The following is a 20,016-nucleotide window of genomic DNA, read 5'->3' as shown; positions in this document are numbered from 1 at the left end:
CTAAAAGTCGCAAAATTATAGCCCATCTTCGAGTTGTGCCAAAATTATATAGTGACGCCCTGGCCGGGCCAGGTAGTCACAAATAGGGCCCCGCATTACACCTTTCCCTCACAGGTAACACACAGCGAACCTTAAAACCCTAGTCACCCCCTAAGGACTTGATAGACACATCAGGGGGCGGAACCAGGCGGTTGGAAGACGCCCACCTAGGAGTTTTACACAGCCCGGGGCGCAGAAAACAACAGTTTAGTCAAACAGCTCAGGTTCAGAGTTCAAGGAGAGTGGAGGTCAGGCCTGGGTGTCTCAGGCCTGAAGGCAAACTGACAGGTGCCAGGGTAGGAGCCCTGTCGCCTTTGGCTAGGAGGCAGACGATGATGATGTACGGCCTCAGCATCGTGCTTGGTGATATACGGTTGCTGCAACTGCTCGGCCATGGAGCTGGTGCAGTGTTTGTGCTGAGCAGTGGCGTAACTAGAGTTTGATGGGCCCCGATGCAGCTTTCCTATGTTCTGATATCCATCTTGTCCTCGGCACCCAGCTTCCCCATGCTCTGCTATACATCTTTCCCTCAGCACCTAGCTTTCCGATATCAGAGCATGGGAAAGCTGGGTGCTGAGAGATGTATAGCAGAGCATGGGAAAGCTGGGTGCTGAGAGATGTATAGCAGAGCATGGGAAAGCTGGGTGCTGAGAGATGTATAGCAGAGCATGGGAAAGCTGGGTGCTGAGGGAAAGAGCCCTTTTCCCTCAGCACAAAACGTTCCCATCCCCTGCTTGTATCTTTGTCCCTCCTTGTATATAGTTCTCCAAATACTATAATGGCCCCCACATAGCCTTCCATATAGTATAAAGGGTCCCACATAACCCTTCATATTAGAATGCAGCTACATAGTCCTCCATGTATTATAATGCATTTCCCATAGTTCTCCATATATTATAATTCACCCCATAGTCATCCATATATTATAAATCACCCCAGGCCTCCATGTATGATGCAGCAAGCCACTTATGTATAATGCAGCCAGCCCCCCATGCTCCATGTATAATGCAGTCAGCCTCCCAGGCCTTCATGTATAATGCAGCCAGCCCCCCATGCTCCATGTATATGCAGGCATACCCTCATGTTCCATGTAATCAAGCCAGCCCCCCATGTTCCATGTATAATGCAAGCCCCCCCATGCTCCATGTATAATGCAAGCCACCCCCCCCCCTCCCGCTCCATGTATAATGCAAGGCCCCCCCCCCCCATGCTCCATGTATACTGCTGGCAGCCCCCCGTGCCTTTATGTATAATGCTGGCAGCCCGCCATGCTCCATGTATAATGCAGCCCCCATGCCTTTATGTATAATGCTGGCAACCCCCCATGCTCCATGTATAATGCTGGCAACCCCCCATGCTCCATGTATAATGCTGGCAGCCCCCCATGCTCTATGTATAATGCAAGCCCCTCATGCTCAATGTATAATGTAGCCCCCCCATGCTCCATGTATAATGTAGCCCCCCCATGCTCCATGTATAATGTAGCCCCCCCATGCTCCATGTATAATGTAGCCCCCCCATGCTCCATGTATAATGTAGCCCCCCCATGCTCCATGTATAATGCAGCCCCCCATGCTCCATGTATAATACAGCCCCCCCATGCTCCATGTATAATGAAAGCCTCCCCCACGCTCCATGTACAATGCAAGCCCCCCCATGCTCCCCCCCCGGCCCCTGGCCACCATGTATGCACTGATTTTAAAAGAAAAAAAAAAAAAAAAGAACCCAAACAATAAGTTCTTACCTCTCTCCTCGTTCCCCTGCTGCTGTCCTCACGTCTCCTCGTTTCCCCGTTGCTCCGTCCTCATCTCTCCTCCGTTCCCCTGCAGCTGTGGTCGGCGTCCTCCCTTCCTGCGCTCTGTGCTCTCAGCACAGCGGTCGCACAGGGGGGACGTCACCGCGCAGGCACAGAGGGGGAATGATGGAGCGTGGAGCTGCACTGGCCGCTCCACACTTCTTCATTGTTGCTGTGCGTGATGACGGGGGAGGGGGGCCCGGTGTCAGCGGCGGTGGCACCAGGTCATATAGCGGCCACGTGGTCTGCGCCAGATCAGCGCAACTCCTCTCTGACAGAAAAGAGCTACTTGCTGATCTGCAGAGCAGGCCTCTAAGCTGCCGGGCCCGGTCGCAGTCGCGACCTCTGCGACCGCGGTAGTTACGCTCCTGGTGCTGAGGTTACCAGAGGGAGTCTGGACTCTGCAGTTATGGGGTCAGCAGAGCAGTGGTGACTTTTCTGCCCTCTGCTCCCCAGCACTCGGCCCCCCACTCTGTCACGGAGTCTCCACTTTGTGGCTGAGTTGCTGCAGTTTCTTCCACTTCTCAATAATATCACTCACAGGTGAGGAGGAGCGAGTCAACAAAGAAGAAATGTCATGAGCGAACCAGTTACCTTACTGTCCCGTGCTGGTATCCGTCACATGTTTGTAAGGCCAGATCGCATGGTGAGGGGCTGGATGTTATACATGAGGGGCAATGGGACTGAATGTACAACCTAAATTAAATGATTAAGATGTGGGGCTCCTTTTCTCAATTAGTGATGAGCAAGCATTACTTTACAAAGTACTCATAAGATCTTCTGGAAAATGCTAGAGTTCTCCATTGACATTCATTATACTCGGAACAAGAGTTTTGCATGTCAGACTGTCCAACTGCTCATTACGAGTACAGAGCATGGTAGTGCTCACTCATCACTAGTTACGAGTACCGAGCATGGTAGTGCTCACTCATCACTAGTTACGAGTACTGAGCACCCGAGCATGACGAGTACAGAGCACCCGAGCATGGTAGTGCCCGCTCATCACTAGTTACGAGTACTGAGCACCTGAGCATGGTAGTGCCCGCTCATTAATAGTTACGAGTACTGAGCACCTGAGCATTGTAGTGCCCACTCATCACTAGTTACGAGTACTGAGCACTCGAGCATGGTAGTGCCTGCTAATCACTAGTTACGAGTACCCAAGCATGGTAGTGCCCACTCATCCCTAGTTACGAGCACCTGAGTATCGTAGTGCTCACTCATCACTAGTTACGAGCACCCGAGCATGGTAGTGCCCACTCATCCCTAGTTACAAGCACCTGAGCATCGTAGTGCTCACTCATCACTAGTTACGAGCACCCGAGCATGGTAGTGCCCACTCATCCCTAGTTACGAGCACCTGAGCATCGTAGTGCTCGATCATCACTAGTTACGAGTACTGAGCACCTGAGCATGGTAGTGCCCGCTCATCACTAGTTACGAGTACAGCGCACCTGAGCAAGGTAATGCCCGCTCATCACTAGTTATGCGTACCGAGCACCCGAGCATGGTAGTGCCCAGTCATCACTAGTTACAAGTACCGAGCACCCGAGCATGGTAGAATTCGGTCATCACTAGTTACGAGTATCGAGCACCCGAGCATGGTAGTGCCCGGTCATCACTAGTTACGAGTACTGACCACCCGAAAATGGTAGAATTCGGTCATCACTAGTTACGAGTATCGAGCACCCGAGCATGGTAGTGCTCGCTCATCACTTTTCTTCATACAGTGTATTTTCCAGGTAATCAGGCCGTGCCCATAAACCCTGTCATAATCCAGCCTTAGCTACTCCCACAGTTCATTCCAAATGTCCTGGTGACTGTTTTCATGAAGACTTTACGGTTCACGCATGATCAATGGAGGATTTAGAGCTCTGAAAAGCTCTGATCACCATGAATGCCTCCTTGTAATAACGGAGACATATACCCCACCAATACTGACTGAATGTGTCCCAGCATTAGCGGTCAAGTAAAACTGACTTTCTTTGAGCCCAACTCTCATCATTAAGAGGAATGGAAACTCTGAAAACCTACAATTAACTCTTATAACATTGGATTCTGGCATTATTTAGGACACAGCTGCAAGTGCAGCTACAATATGTGAATATATGAGGCTTCACCTCATGCAGACTACAACTCAAAAATATCTCCTGGATCCATGCTTTCCTTAACCAAGAATCAGCAAAAACATTAGTGCATGCCCTCATCATCTCCCACCTCGACTACTGCAACCTCCTGCTCTCTGGCCTCTCTTCCAACACTCTTGCACCCCTCCAATCTATCCTAAACTCTGCGGCCCGCTTAATCCACCTCTCCCCTCGCTATTCCCCAGCCTCGCCACTCTGTCAATCCCTTCACTGGCTTCCCATCGCCCAACGACGCCTGTTCAAAACATTAACCATGACCTACAAAGCCATCCACAACCTGTCTCCTCCTTACATCTGTGACCCAGTCTCCCGGTACCTACCTGCACGCAACCTCAGATCCTCACAAGATCTCCTTCTCTACTCCTCTCTTATCTCCTCTTCCCACAATCGCGTACAAGATTTCTCCCGTGCATCCCCCATACTCTGGAACGCTCTACCCCAGCACATCAGACTCTCCCCTACCGTGGAAAGCTTCAAGAGGAACCTCAAGACCCACCTCTTCCAACAAGCCTACAACCTACAATAGCCCTCAGTCCAGTACAGCACTGCGCATCCAGCTCTGTCCTCACCTATTGTACCATCACCCATTCCCTGTAGACTGTGAGCCCTCGCAGGCAGGGTCCTCTCTCCTCCTGTAGACCGTGAGCCCTCGCGGGCAGGGTCCTCTCTCCTCCTGTAGACTGTGAGCCCTCGCAGGCAGGGTCCTCTCTCCTCCTGTAGACTGTGAGCCCTCGCAGGCAGGGTCCTCTCTCCTCCTGTAGACTGTGAGCCCTCGCGGGCAGGGTCCTCTCTCCTCCTGTAGACTGTGAGCCCTCACGGGCAGGGTCCTCTCTCCTCCTGTACCAGTCTGTTTTGTACTGTTAATGATTGTTGTACGTATACCCTCCTTCACTTATAAAGCGCCATGGAATAAATGGTGCTATAATAATAAATAATAATAATAATATAACCTTAAGCCAGGGAATGTTTACTGCTCTGTTACTTTCCCCCCGAGGGTCTGACAACACCAACGCCATCTCTGACTGGGACTTGCCAGATTACGCATTCTCTCTCCTAAATAAGGACTCTGTATGGACTATGACCTGAACCCTGGTATACTGACAACATTCCTACTTACTCCATTGTTGTCATGAGTGTGTCATGGCCTGATGTGATCTTGGGAGGAGGGGGGTGTTTGGGATCAGAAAGTCACACCCTAGCCTATTATTGATTGCAGATCCGCATTATTGCCCACTCATTCAGTGGCGGACACAGACAGAAGAGGTTCCCTTTGCAAGAACAGTATATAGGCCCTTTTCAGTCCATTAATTCATCATAATTCACAATTCCACCTGTTTGGGAAGTAGAAATGGGCCCCCAAACCTCTTGGGCCCTTGTCCAGCTGCACAGGTTACACCAATGATATGTCCGCCCCAGCGCTCATGGTTTGCCCTGAGTATGAGCATATTTAATTTCATCCGGCAGTGAAAAGGTTAAGGTTCATTTCTATCCTGCAGTGATTTAACAGGTAGTTGTAAACTCAGCTGCAGCCACTGCTTTCTGCTATAAATATCAGCTCCTCACTCCTCCTTATGCTGGCTATAGCTCATACCTATGCTGTCCACATTGAAGGAGAAGCTGATGTGTTGCTTTTCTTGCAGCTGAGAAGTTCCTGCTGGAAAAGCTTTGGAGTGGTGTTTGTGTTTGAGTTACCTTCCTCGTGTTGTCTTATTGTAGTGGTAAGACTAGCGTCTCCCTGGCCTTCACTAGTCAGGGTGATTTCAGGGACAGCAAGGGCCTAAGCACGTGACGGCGCACAGGGAAAAGAACCTATCTAGGAACGTTAGGAAGTGTAGGGATCAGCCTCAGGTGAATGTTAGAAGGTGACCCTGCTGCCCTCTCCCTAGCACCAGTGTCTTACATTGTATTAGTACCCTGGTCTTCCCTCTGTGTTGCACCACTCGCCGGGAGTCCTCTCGTGACATTGTGACCATAGTACCGCATACCAGTGCCGCCTCATCTCCATCATCTCATCTCTTGGCCTTTACGCTGTCTACCCCATGGTCTTGTATCCTAGTTCTACCAGACCATTAATAAGGAGGACCTGTTAACTCTTTATTTTAGCAAATAATTTCCCTTCCCACAAAGAAACAATTCTGGATCTTCTTCCGTAAAAATTCTACATGGTGACGTACCTCAATTATCCCTCCTGCAAAGTCAAGAATACATTGTGTCACCATTCATACTTGTTAAAGGGAACCTGTCACCACTTTTTTTGGCTATAAGCTGCGGCCACCACCACCGGGCTCTTATATACAGCATGTTAGAATGCTGTATAAGAGCCCAGGCCGGGGGTATAACAAAAAAAACCCACTTTAGAATACTTACACAACGGTCGCGCTTTGGGCCTTATGGGTGTCTCCGTTGTCGGCGCCGCCTCATTTGGCCATCTTTGTGCTCCTTCTTCTATAGCGGATCCGACGTCATCCACACTCGCCTGCATTCAGATCCTGAGCAGGCGCATTTTGATCTGCCCTGCTCATGGCAGATCAAAGTATTGTAGTGCGCCTGCGCAGGATCGGCGCGTGTGTATGGCGTAGCCGCCCCATGCACCCAGGCTTCAGAAAGAGGATGAAGATGGCCGAAAGAGGAGGCGCCGGCACCGGACAACGGAGACGTCCATATGGCCAACGGAGCGACTATTAGGGAAGTATTATAAAGTGTTATGTTATACCCCCGGCCTGGGCTCTTATATACAGCATGTTAGAATGCTGTATATAAGAGCCCGGTGGTGGTGGTCGCAGCTTATAAGCCAAAAAAGTGGTGACAGGTTCCCTTTAAATGAATTTGTCCTTACACAGTCATCACTGATTGGACAGCAAGAACACGCACTGCAAACTGCTAACACCTAAGTGTTAATTCATAAATTTTTAAGGAGGAACAAAAAAAAGAGACATGAAGACACGTGGCAACCTATATAAAGCCAGAAAAGGAAAAACAAAACAATGTGGTCCCTATAAACGTGAACCCATTTCTTTGTTGTAGCTCAGCCCCATGCTTTTTAAAAGAGCCGAGCTACAATACCAAGATGCCATTTTTGGGGAAAAAAAAAAAAAGCCACCATGTTTTTCGAATACTGGACACCCCTTTACGTTCACATCCAATTTTGATAATAAATGAAAAGACAATATGATCATTACAATCGCCCTAATATTGCATGAACAATGCAACCGGCCAGAGTGCGGTTATATAAGCGCAGCAGGTCGGGGATGATAACAAGTGGAGAGAAGAGTAACAATACATGTCCCTGGCAAATCACTCTGATAAACCACTCAAAACACAAAAGCCGCTGTAAATAATGAATATCTTTGTCCTGATTTTTCAGGGTTACGCTCGGACAGCTGCTGCCTCTTATTCCTATATGTAGCGGTAACACATTTATTATCCAGTATGCCGAACCCAACGCTAACTACTACATTTACTCAACGTTGTAAATCTTGTTGTTTTGTTGTTTTTTTTTAACACCTTAGAATATTAATAGCAAAATGCAATTAAAAGATCTTTTTTTTTTTTTTTGTTGGGAAAGCTGCCAAAGTTTTTAATTATCCGTGCCGCTTCTACAGTCAAAGGCAGAGAAGTCAGCATGGGAAATGTGTATGCAACAAGGGAAGGGGGTAATACACAAGACAGATTATTCACTGTATATAAAGAAAGTTTGGAAGAAAAAGAAAAAAAAAGGTATATAAAAAGCATAACAGTAGGAAAGAAGGAAAATTATATAATATATAGGAGGCTATAGGGGGCACTGAAAGTATATAGGAGACTGTGGAGGCTCATGAATGTAGGAGGCTAAGGAGGGCTTAATGTATATAAGAGATTATATGTGGGGGCTCATACTGTATATAGGAGACTATGTAGGGCTCACAATGTATATAGGAGGCTACGTGGGGGCTCATGTATATAGGAGGCTACGTGGGGGCTCATGTATATAGGAGGCTACGTGAGGGCTCATGAATATAGGAGGCTGTGTGGGGCTCATGTATGTAGAGGGCTATGTGGCGATCATGTATATATGAGGCTATGTGGGGGCTAAATGTAAATAGGAGGACCTGTGTGGCTCGCAATGTATATAAGGAGGCTATGAAGGGCTCATAATGTGGGCACTCAATGTATATAAGAGGCTATGTGGGGGCTCATAATGTATAAATAGTAGTGTTTAGACATATTGTAGTTATTAGAATTGTTGCTAAGTTTCCTGTAAAAAAAAAAAAAGAACATTTGCATAATAAAATATTCTGCATCTTTATATTTGCAAAAATAATAATGTTTTAAAGTACTGAAATTTCTATGCATGAATTAGATGTCATAAAAGGAAAACTTTTTAATATCGTAAAAACAAGAGTCAACTAAAAATTTTCATTGTCGGATTTCAATTCATGAGACTAAAATCATTAAGAAATGGCTGATTTCATAAGTGAACCTGACAACTTTGAAAATATGTAGAACAGATTGGGCATTCATATCTGATCACGTAGCAGTTGCTGATAAGACCGAACCGTAAAGAGAGTAATAGCCATGCATGTGTACCAACGCGCGTTTCCATTTTTTTTTCCCTGTGGAACGGTTAGAAAAAGCAGATCACAGTGCTCTGCTGTTTCTGGCAGTGACCGCACTCCCAACAATCAGCAAGTTATCACCTATTCAGAAGGAACACCCCTTTAAAGTCTAATCGGTGAAGTTTCTAAAATAATATGGACCAGATTCATCAAAAATGGGAAATTTTTTTTGACGGTCTTGAAGAGGGAGCATGCTGAAATGAGACGCTTCTGATTTATGAACAGGTGTTGTCCAGTCGGGGCCTGGAGTAAGACACGCCACAACTCATCATGAATTAAATGAGCTGTGGCCCTGCCATACACCAATCACAACCTGCGGTGCTCCAGTCAGTCCCAACCGTGCACCAAGCAGGCCCAGACGTGCCTTAATCATGCCATGCTGTGCCCCAGTCAGGCCCAACCCCAGTCCAGGCAGGCCCAGATGTGCCCCAATCAGTCCTACTGCGCCCCAATCACGTCCCGCTATGATCCAATCATATCCTACCACGCTTTAATCATGCCCCGACGTCCCTATCAGGCCAGCGCACTTCAATCACGTCCCACTGTGGCCCAATCACGTGCTACCATGCTTGAATCATGTCAAGCCCCAGTCAGGCCCTGCTGCTCCCCAGTAACACCATGCTGTGCCTGGTCACACCCTGCCATGCACCAATGACGCCCACCTGTGCCCCAGGCAGGCCCAGACATGCCGCAAACACACCCACCACGCCCCAGTCACCTCCCAATTATGTCCCACTGCACTCCAATCACGTCCCACTGTCACCCATTCAGGCCAGCTGCGCATCAATCACGCGCCGCCGAACCTCAATCACGACCCCGTTGCAACCATTTTGGTGCAACTCAGAATTCTCAAAGCAATTTACTCCAGAAGTCTTACAATTTCTTACCATTTCCAAGATATCTGGTTTCCCTTCAGAGGCAGTAACCCTGTACACAGCTTGTATACATACATATCTCTCGCAGACATACCTGGCCATCTGCTTATAGGCCTCTTCTGCCACAGCAAATATATGAGGGTCCATATCGCCCATGTTCTGCCCGCTGTAGGCATATATGACATCTTCACCGTAGATTGGCAACTGTTCGTAGGGATTTATGGCAACTAGCACAATTCCTGCGAAGAAAATAGGCGTCAATATAGAAGATTAGCCATTTTCAGGAGTGTGGACGCCTTTGGTAAATGTTTTACCCCCAAAAATGGATTTACACCTGGCCCTTCCCAAGTGGCACTCTACACCCCAAAGCCATGGTGGAGCTTTCCTTTAACACTGCAGAATTACAGCATTTCTCTAATCTGTCACAAAGATTTTGGGTAATTCCAGTCTAATTGTGACACCTAAGGACAAAAAGCACCGAAACAAAAGTGACCCAACATGAGGGCAGGTCTTTCGGTGAAGACACCCGACACTGGTGCGAAGCCGACTCACCGCAATATGTGTAGATGTGGTTGGATTCCAAGAAGCGGACCTTGAGGTTATGGAGCACGGCCGGTTCATGGAGGTAACTGAGGGCGGTCAGGTCATTCTCTCCCACCAGAATGTCCGGATTACGCAAGTGAGGTAACGAGGCGGGAGACACGGGGAACTCCAGAACCTAGGAGAAGACGTATGCCACAGATTAGGAGGATGAGGATAAAACACATCAACTACTGTCAAAACGGCACAAACTGTATATGTAGGTTAGCTTAGATACATACGCTCAGAAGACGGTATCAAACACAATAGACTTGCATACACCAGATCGGCAGAGAATAGCTGACAGGATAGGCTTACATACACATGCTCAGCAGCACGATATGGCTAGAATATGGTTAGATACACCTGTTCTATAGACGGTATCACATATGATACGACTAGATGCACAGCTCAGCAGACAGAATAATGCATGATAAACTAAGATATGCATGCTATATGACAGTATCACACACATAGGATTAGTAACACATTGTCAACATACAGTACCACACATGATAGGGATAGATACACAGCTCAGCATACAGTACCACACATGATAGGGATAGATACACAGATTCAGCATACAGTACCACACATGATAGGGTTAGATACATGTGTTCAGCATACAGTATCCCACATGATAAGGTTAGACACACGTGTTCAGCAGACAGTATCACACATGATAAGGTTAGATACACAGCGCAGCAGACAGTATCCCACATGATAGGGATAGATACATGTGTTCAGCAGACAGTATCACACATGATAGGGATAGATACACAGCTCAGTAAACAGTATCACACATGATCGGGTTAGATACACGTGTTCAGCAGACAGTATCACACATGATCGGGTTAGATACACGTGTTCAGCAGACAGTATCACACATGATAGCTCAGATACAGTGGCTCGGCAGAATTACACAACATAGAAAAGCTCAGCAGTCAGACTGACACATAATAGACTAGGATATAAATATATCACACTCAATAGGCTTAGATACACTAAGTGCTAAGCAGATAGGATCACACATGACTGGCTTGGATACACAGACTTTGTCACACATTATAAACAGCTCAGGAGACAATAAGGCTATGTGCCCACGGGAGAAAGTAACTGCGTATTTTGCCACGCAAAACCCACGGATTCTCTAGATTTTCAAGATAAATCTGCAGGTTTACGCAAGTACAGACACTCTCCATGTTATCCTATGGGATTTGGGGAGCGCTGTATCAACGCTGCGGTATTTGCGGCTGCGGAAAATGCTGCGGATTTCCCGCAGCCGCACATAACTGCATGTCAATTATTCATGCGGAATTATCTACGGAATTCCCGCTCCTCCACTATGGAGATACAGGGCGGGAATTCCACACAAAATCCGCACTGTTTCCGCAGGTTTACCGCAACAACTCCGCAGATATACCGCAACAATGGATAGCTGCGGATTACAGGGAGTTGCTGCGTGAACCTGCGGAAATACCTGCAGAAAAGTCCGCAGCACAGGTTTAGATCCATAATGTCACAGTGTAACAATCTACTCCCTCTTTCATTATCAGATCTATCAGGCTATGAGCACTTGATGGCTTTTTCAAGCAGATTCCGAACCAGAAACCGCCTAAAAAAAAAAAAAATGCTCCAAAAATCGAACATTTGCATTTAAACATAAAAACAACTCGCTGTTCACATGTTCAGGCTTTTCAATGTCTTTTAACCATTTCAGGTTCCTAAAAACGACAAAATTGTTAGAAACAAAAGCGATCCAACCATTCTGCTGGTATATTCCGCTGAGGTCAATGGGAAAACTCAAAAGACATTTTTTTTTTTTTTTTTTTTTTTTTTTTAAAGTGTTTTCCTGTCATTTTTGCTTAAACAAAATCCTAGTGGTTTCTTCATCATGGAGGACAAAAAAAATAAATACATAAAAAAAAAAAAAAAAGGCAAAAACAGAAATGACAGTAAAAAGAAAAAAAAAATTGATAAAAAACGATCAAACCTTTAAAAATAAATAATGCTGGAGCCCAAAACTATTGGAAAATCGCTGAGGAAACGTCTGGAAAAAATACTTCAAGACAAAAGGAGTTTCCTGAAGCATCTTCTTTTTGAAAATTTTGAAAAACTCACGGGTTTTCCTGAGTTTAAAGGACGTTGGCCCCGATTCCTCAAGAATGGCGATCTTCACACTGTTCTTGGTGAGGGAAGAAGTGAAAGGATTCATTAAGAGGTAAAAGCTTCTGAATCAGGACTAGTCCCTGCTTAAAGTAAGATTTGTGGCTTAGTGAACGCTGCCACAAGTCATCAATCTGATGGGCGGCAGCTGTCACCCCCAGCCCCACCCCAGCTCTATACAGTTGGAGTTGGGCAAAAATGGCATGAGAACGCCAAGAGGCGCAAAATATTACCATAGCCTTAAGTTGCGCCAAATTTTAGACGCTTTCCAAAGATTTTTTACACCAAAATCCTAAATTTAAAACTTTGTGAATCGGACCCGTCGTGTGCGCATGGAATAACACAAGTACCGGTATTTGCGATTTGATACCTATAACGTTCGCCTAGTTCCCGGCCACAGCAGCATTACACAGTCGTCATAAAAAAGCTCCTCTGCCGTCCTCCGGGATAAGACTCTGATTTATTTCCCGCAGTTTCTTTGCTTAGTAGGAAGAGACGGAGATACCGGCCATATATCAATAGTCCAGTCCTGCTACTGACAGCCGTCCACGTCCCTTCTGCTGATCTTCGGGGTTTAAGAAAATACAATCCACCTCAAGGGCGAGCGGAGACATCCTGACATCCCTATTAATGAGGTATGAAATACGGAGCGGACACAGGAGCTGTGATGGCGCAGTCACCGTACATCACCATATTGTCACTTGCAGACATAATTGTGTCTTTTATATATATTACAAAGACTGCTACCTGAAAAAACCAAGGCTATAGATCATCACCAGAGCCGCCCAAACTGGGATCTGGGACCCTCTTCAACCCAGCTATGTGTTCCCCTCTAATATTCCCCTGCAAAGCATCACACCATTGCCAATGGTGTATAACCCGTCACCGCTGTATAACATCCGAACCCCCAGTGTACAACAACCGGCCCCCTCGCCCCCTTGTCCCTTCTGTATAAACATCCGACCCCCTCGCTCCTGGTATATAACATCTGGCCCCCTCGCTCCCGGTATATAACATCTGGCCCCCTCGTCCCCGATGTATAACTTCCGGCTCCTTCGGCCCTGACGTATAACATTCGGCCCCCCTCGTCCCCGGTATATAACATCTGACCCCCAAACCCCCCAGTGTATAACATCTGGCCCCCTCGCCCATGGTGTATAACATCTGGCCCCCTCACCCCCCAGTGTATAACATCTGGCCCCCTCACCCCCCAGTGTATAACATCTGGCCCCCTCACCCCCCAGTGTATAACATCCGGCTCCACGCCCACGGTCTATAACATCTGGCCCCCTCCCTCCAGTGTATAACATATGGCACCTCGACCAGAGTGTATAACATCCAGCCCCTCAGTGTATAACATCCAGCCCCTCAGTGTATAACATCCGGCCCCTCAGTGTATAACATCCAGCCCCTCAGTGTATAACATCCGGCCCCTCAGTGTATAACATCCAGCCCCTCAGTGTATAACATCCAGCCCCTCAGTGTATAACATCCAGCCCCTCAGTGTATAACATCCAGCCCCTCAGTGTATAACATCCAGCCCCTCAGTGTATAACATCCAGCCCCTCAGTGTATAACATCCAGCCCCTCAGTGTATAACATCCAGCCCCTCAGTGTGTAACATCCAGCCCCTCAGTGTATAACATCCAGCCCCTCAGTGTATAACATCCAGCCCCTCAGTGTATAACATCCAGCCCCTCAGTGTATAACATCCGGCCCCTCAGTGTATAACATCCAGCCCCTCAGTGTATAACATCCAGCCCCTCAGTGTATAACATCCAGCCCCTCAGTGTGTAACATCCAGCCCCTCAGTGTATAACATCCAGCCCCTCAGTGTATAACATCCAGCCCCTCAGTGTATAACATCCAGCCCCTCAGTGTATAACATCCAGCCCCTCAGTGTATAACATCCAGCCCCTCAGTGTATAACATCCAGCCCCTCAGTGTATAACATCCAGCCCCTCAGTGTGTAACATCCAGCCCCTCAGTGTATAACATCCAGCCCCTCAGTGTATAACATCCAGCCCCTCAGTGTATAACATCCAGCCCCTCAGTGTATAACATCCAGCCCCTCAGTGTATAACATCCGGCCCCTCAGTGTATAACATCCGGCCCCTCAGTGTATAACATCCGGCCCCTCAGTGTATAACATCCAGCCCCTCAGTGTATAACATCCAGCCCCTCAGTGTATAACATCCGGCCCCTCAGTGTATAACATCCGGCCCCTCAGTGTATAACATCCGGCCCCTCAGTGTATAACATCCAGCCCCTCAGTGTATAACATCCAGCCCCTCAGTGTATAACATCCGGCCCCTCAGTGTATAACATCCAGCCCCTCAGTGTATAACATCCGGCCCCTCAGTGTATAACATCCGGCCCCTCAGTGTATAACATCCGGCCCCTCAGTGTATAACATCCAGCCCCTCAGTGTATAACATCCAGCCCCTCAGTGTATAACATCCAGCCCCTCAGTGTATAACATCCAGCCCCTCAGTGTGTAACATCCAGCCCCTCAATGTATAACATCCAGCCCCTCAGTGTATAACATCCGGCGCCTCACACCCACTGTATAACACCCAGGCCCTCGCCTCCAGTGTATAACATCCAGCCCCCTCCCCTGGTGTATAACATCCAGCCCCGCTGGAGATTGTGATCCCGGCCTCTCCCCAACATCAGTGTCACTTCACAAATGCTCTTCTGGATGAAGGGGCAAAAATTCCCCACAAACACCTCCAAAATCTTGGTTTGCGCAGCTTCGATATACGCCACTATGTATCGTGTGGTACCAGCAACGTGGTATATTATGCCACGTGCGGGTGCCACATGATATATGTGGGCCTTACTAGTAGGGAGCTGCGCAAGAGGGTGAGGGAGCATGTGAGGGACATTGCTGCCGCCCGGACAGTGGTTGACATTTCCACTCTTAAAACCCTCCCTCGCCACTTTCGTGTTTTTCATGACTGTGATCCAACATCCCTGAGAGTCAGGGGTATTGATGTTATACATGGGGGGGGCGAGGGGTGGGAATATACGCAAAATACTCGCCCAACGTGAAACACGCTGGATTTATACCTTAGGTACACTGTCCCCGAGGGGGCTTAATGAGCATCTGAGTTTTGCGCCTTTCCTACGATGACTGCTCTCTTCTCTGACCTTCCTGGTTTTTGTGCCTTGTTTTTAATGTTATACAATTTTTGTATTTTTTTAGATCCACTGATCTTTTCTGCTGGCACTCTTCTGGAACCACATTTCTGACATTGAACGACATGGATTTTTTTCATATATTGATTATCTTCCTTCTTGTGCCACGACTGGGACATCTGAAGCAATATTGTATTCTCTATGTTATACTTATGTTTTTACACCAGTGTCACTTTGTCTATACTCATATTTTCATTTTTATCATGGAGTTATTGTATAATGATTATTTCCCTCTTGTGCCACGACTAGGAGATCTCAATTTACATTGAACATTTTGTGACATGAAGTTTATGTATATTACTAGAAGGTGGCCCGATTCTATGCATCGGGTATTCTAGAATTTACGTATTGTGTAGTTCATGTATGATTTTTGTTATATATATATATATATATATGTTGTTGTGTGTAGTTACCAAGTGTTTGTGTAGGGCGCTGTACATGTTCTGGGTGTTGTCTGGGTGTGGCGGGGGGTGAGAGCGGTGTTGTATGTGTGTTGCGTTGTTTGTTGAGCGCTGTGTGTCTGTAGCGTTGTGTGTGTGTTGCGCGGTTTGTGTGTGTGTGGTGTGTTTTGGGGGGAGGTATGTTTTGTGCAATGTGTGTGTTGTGCGGTATGTGCGTATATTTGTGTGTGCAGTGTTGTCTGTGTGTGGGTGTCTGTGTGTGGGTGTCTGTGTAGGGCAGTTGTTTGTGGTTCCCAGTGTGTGTGTGTGGTGTGTTGTGCAGTGCACGCGCGCGTGTGTGTTGGGGGGAGGTGTGCACTTCCCATCGTGCTCCATCCCCCATGCAGCGCACTCCCCATCGTGCTCCATCCCCCATGCAGCGCACTCCCCATCGTGCTCCATCCCCTATGCTGCGCACCCCCCATCGTGCTCCATCTCCCATCCTGCGCACTCCCAAACGTGCTCCATCCGCCATGCTGCGCACTCCCAAACGTGCTCCATCCGCCATACTCCGCATGCCCCATCGTGCTGCATCCCCCATGCTGCGCACTCCCAAACGTGCTCCATCCGCCATGCTGCGCACTCCCAAACGTGCTCCATCCGCCATGCTGCGCACCCCCCATCGTGCTCCATCTCCCATCCTGCGCACTCCCAAACGTGCTCCATCCGCCATGCTGCGCACTCCCAAACGTGCTCCATCCGCCATGCTGCGCACTCCCCATCGTGCTCCATCCGCCATGCTGCGCACTCCCCATCGTGCTCCATCCGCCATGCTGCGCACTCCCCATCGTGCTCCATCCGCCATGCTGCGCACTCCCCATCGTGCTCCACCATCCGTCATGCTGCGCACTCCCCATCGTGCTCCATCCGCCATGCTGCGCACTCCCAAACGTGCTCCATCCGCCATGCTGCGCACTCCCAAACGTGCTCCATCCGCCATGCAGCGCACTCCCCATCGTGCTCCATCCCCCATGCAGCGCACTCCCCATCGTGCTCCATCCCCTATGCTGCGCACCCCCCATCGTGCTCCATCTCCCATGCTGCACACTCCCAAACGTGCTCCATCCGCCATGCTGCGCACTCCCAAACGTTGTCCATTCGCCATGCTGCGCACTCCCCATCGTGCTGCATCCCCCATGCTGCGCACTCCCAAACGTGGTCCATCCGCCATGCTGCGCACTCGCAAACGTGGTCCATCCGCCATGCTGCGCACTCCCAAACGTGCTCCATCCGCCATGCTGCGCACTCCCAAACGTGCTCCATCCGCCATGCTGCGCCAGCATCAGCCTCTCTACCCGCAGCATCAGCCTCTCTGCCCGCAGCATCAGCCTCTCTGCCCGCAGCATCAGCCTCTCTGCCCGCAGCATCAGCCTCTCTGCCCGCAGCATCAGTCTCTCTCCCCTCAGCATCAGCCTCTCTCCCCTCAGCATCAGCCTCTCTCCCCTCAGCATCAGCCTCTCTCCCCGCAGCATCAGCCTCTCTGTCCCCAGCATCAGCCTCTCTGTCCCCAGCATCAGCCTCTCTGTCCCCAGCATCAGCCTCTCTGTCCCCAGCATCAGCCTCTCTGTCCCCAGCATCAGCCTCTCTGTCCCCAGCATCAGCCTCTCTGTCCCCAGCATCAGCCTCTCTGTCCCCAGCATCAGCCTCTCTGTCCCCAGCATCAGCCTCTCTGTCCCCAGCATCAGCCTCTCTGTCCCCAGCATCAGCCTCTCTGTCCCCAGCATCAGCCTCTCTCATCCCAGCATCAGCCTCTCTCATCCCAGCATCAGCCTCTCTCATCCCAGCATCAGCCTCTCTGTCCCCAGCATCAGCCTCTCCATCCCAGCCTTCCCCAGGATCAGCCTCTCTCCTCCCAGCCTCCTCCAGCACGCCATGCTCCTCTGCCGACACTCACACACCCGATCGCATACACTCACACACACCCGATCGCATACACTCACACACACCCGATCGCATACACTCACGCACACACACATTGACGATATTGCACATACGCGCTCATACTCACAACATCCGGAGATACCACATGCTTCTGGCCATGTGATCCTCCGGCAGGTCCTGGAAGGTCACAACAGCATAGTATCGAGGCCGAGAAGCAAGCGATATCGCCGGATGCTGTGAGTGTGTGGATGCGATGTGATGTATGTGTGAGGTGTGTGTGAGAGTGAGTGTGAGCCGGTGTACACTGGTAACTATGATACACATCGGGTAACCAAGGGACCTTAGTTACCCGATGTGTATAATGGTTACCAGCGTTCACGGGCTCCGTGAATATCCCAGCATCGCAAGGTTATGTCTGGCGCTGCTGGGATTGTGACGGAGCCGGTGTAGAAGCAAGCGATATCCCAGGATGTTGTGAGTGTGTGGATGTGATGTGTGAGGTGTGTGTGAGAGTGAGTGTGATCAGATGTGTGTTTGTGTACTCACCTGGGAGTCGGAGCTCCGTGTCAGTTGGGCCAGAGCGAGCGTGCATTGCGTGAGGGGGGCGGGGCCTGCAGAGAGCTGGGGCGAGAGGCCAATCCGTGTGGGGGGGCGGGGCCATGGCGAGCCCAGCGGCCAATCAGCTTTGTGTCACCGTAAGGACACAATTTTGGAGCATGACAGACAGACAGACAGACAGACAGACAGACAGACAGACAGACAGACAGACAGACAGACAGACAGACAGACAGACAGACAGACAGACAGACAGACAGACAGACAGACAGACAGACAGACAGAATAAGGCAATTATATATAGATACACTGGTCATTCCTCTCCTGTGCCACGACCTGGGATGTTTTTTGTGATATTGAATACTCTGTGCTACAGTATATGATCTCCTTATGTGTTATACTGTTCATATTTATTTAGTTTAACTTTGATATGGAACTCATGTATTATGCATTGATTACCTTCCTCTCTGTACCACGACTAGGACACTTGAATTAATATTGAGGGTTTGGTGTTATAATATGTGTCTTTTTATCAGTGGCACATTGTCTATAATTACCTATGTATATCCTTGACATTTATCATGTATCTTCCTCTTGGGTCACGGCTAGGACCTTTGAAGTTACATTTAAGACTTTATGTCACAGTTGATGTTCTCTAAGGGGTGCTTCACACACAGCGAGCTCGCTGCCGAGATCGCTGCTGAGTCACGCTTTTTGTGACGCAGCAGTGACCTCATTAGCGATCTCGCTGTGTGTGACAATGAGCAGCGATCTGGCCCCTGCTGCGAGATCGCTGCTCGTTACACACAGCCCTGGTTCGTTTTCTTCAAAGGCGCTCTCCCACTGTGACACACAGATCGCTGTGTGTGACAGCGAGAGAGCGACAAATGAAGCGAGCAGGGAGCAGGAGCCGGCGTCTGGCAGCCTGCGGTAAGCTGTAACCAAGATAAACATCGGGTAAACCAAGGTGGTTACCCGATATTTACCTTAGTTACCAGCCTCCGCAGCTCTCACGCTGCCTGTGCTGCCGGCTCCGGCTCTCTGCACATGTAGCTGCTGTACACAATCGGGTTAATTAACCCGATGTGTACTGTAGCTAGGAGAGCAAGGAGCCAGCGCTAAGCTAAGCGGTGTGCGCTGGTAACTAATGTAAACATCGGGTAACCATACCCGATGTTTACCTTAGTTACCAGTGTCCGCAGCTTCCAGACGCCGGCTCCGTGCAAGCGCAGCGTCGCTTGCACGTCGCTGCTGGCTGGGGGCTGGTCACTGGTCGCTGGTGAGATCTGCCTGTTTGACAGCTCACCAGTGACCATGTAGCGATGCAGCAGTGATCCTGACCAGGTCAGATCGCTGCTGCATCGCTAAAGTGTGAAGGTACCCTTATTACTGTTACATTGTATATTTACTTATCCTTGTCTTCTTATGCTCGCTCCCGCCCCTCCTCCCCCCGTCGGCGCGGCTGCATCAGTGACCTGCTGGCCCGGCTCTGTCGGCGTCATCATCGCCTGCGCGAATGCGCGGTTCGCGGGTGACGCGTCCCCGCTTTACGCGCATGCGCGCTACCTAACAAAAAAAAGCTGGAGCATGGGAGCACCATGTATAAAAACACATGGCTGCTTCACAGCGTTCCACCTCCCCCTGATGAAATAATCTTACAGCTGAGATTGTGAAACTTATATGTGACGACCTGGGCAAGCCAGGGGTCACAGGTCATAACACCACCACACCCTACACCCCAGT

At 49.1% G+C, this 20,016-nt stretch overlaps 1 protein-coding gene and 1 long non-coding RNA gene across 3 annotated transcripts in view; one reads left to right on the top strand and one right to left on the bottom strand.

The window, feature by feature from the left end:
* The window catches only part of LOC142255743 (uncharacterized), a 78,597-nt gene extending 62,899 nt beyond the window's left edge, over nt 1-15,698 (top strand). The window contains exon 3 of the long non-coding RNA XR_012727455.1: nt 15,405-15,698. This is a non-coding gene — a long non-coding RNA (uncharacterized LOC142255743). The remainder of the gene's footprint in view (nt 1-15,404) is intronic.
* Nucleotides 1-20,016, bottom strand: part of MYO5B (myosin VB) — a 327,189-nt gene that overhangs the window by 190,008 nt on the left and 117,165 nt on the right. For both annotated transcript variants that reach the window (XM_075327185.1, XM_075327192.1), the window contains exons 3-4: nt 10,004-10,169; nt 9,546-9,690 (exon numbers count right to left, since the gene is read on the bottom strand). In XM_075327185.1, the coding sequence (XP_075183300.1) occupies nt 9,546-9,690; nt 10,004-10,169 (311 nt within the window). The remainder of the gene's footprint in view (nt 1-9,545; nt 9,691-10,003; nt 10,170-20,016) is intronic.

The sequence above is a fragment of the Anomaloglossus baeobatrachus genome, chromosome 1, assembly GCF_048569485.1.
Source record: "Anomaloglossus baeobatrachus isolate aAnoBae1 chromosome 1, aAnoBae1.hap1, whole genome shotgun sequence".
Taxonomy (NCBI): domain Eukaryota; kingdom Metazoa; phylum Chordata; class Amphibia; order Anura; family Aromobatidae; genus Anomaloglossus; species Anomaloglossus baeobatrachus.
This window is presented reverse-complemented; position numbering and strand designations above follow the sequence as displayed.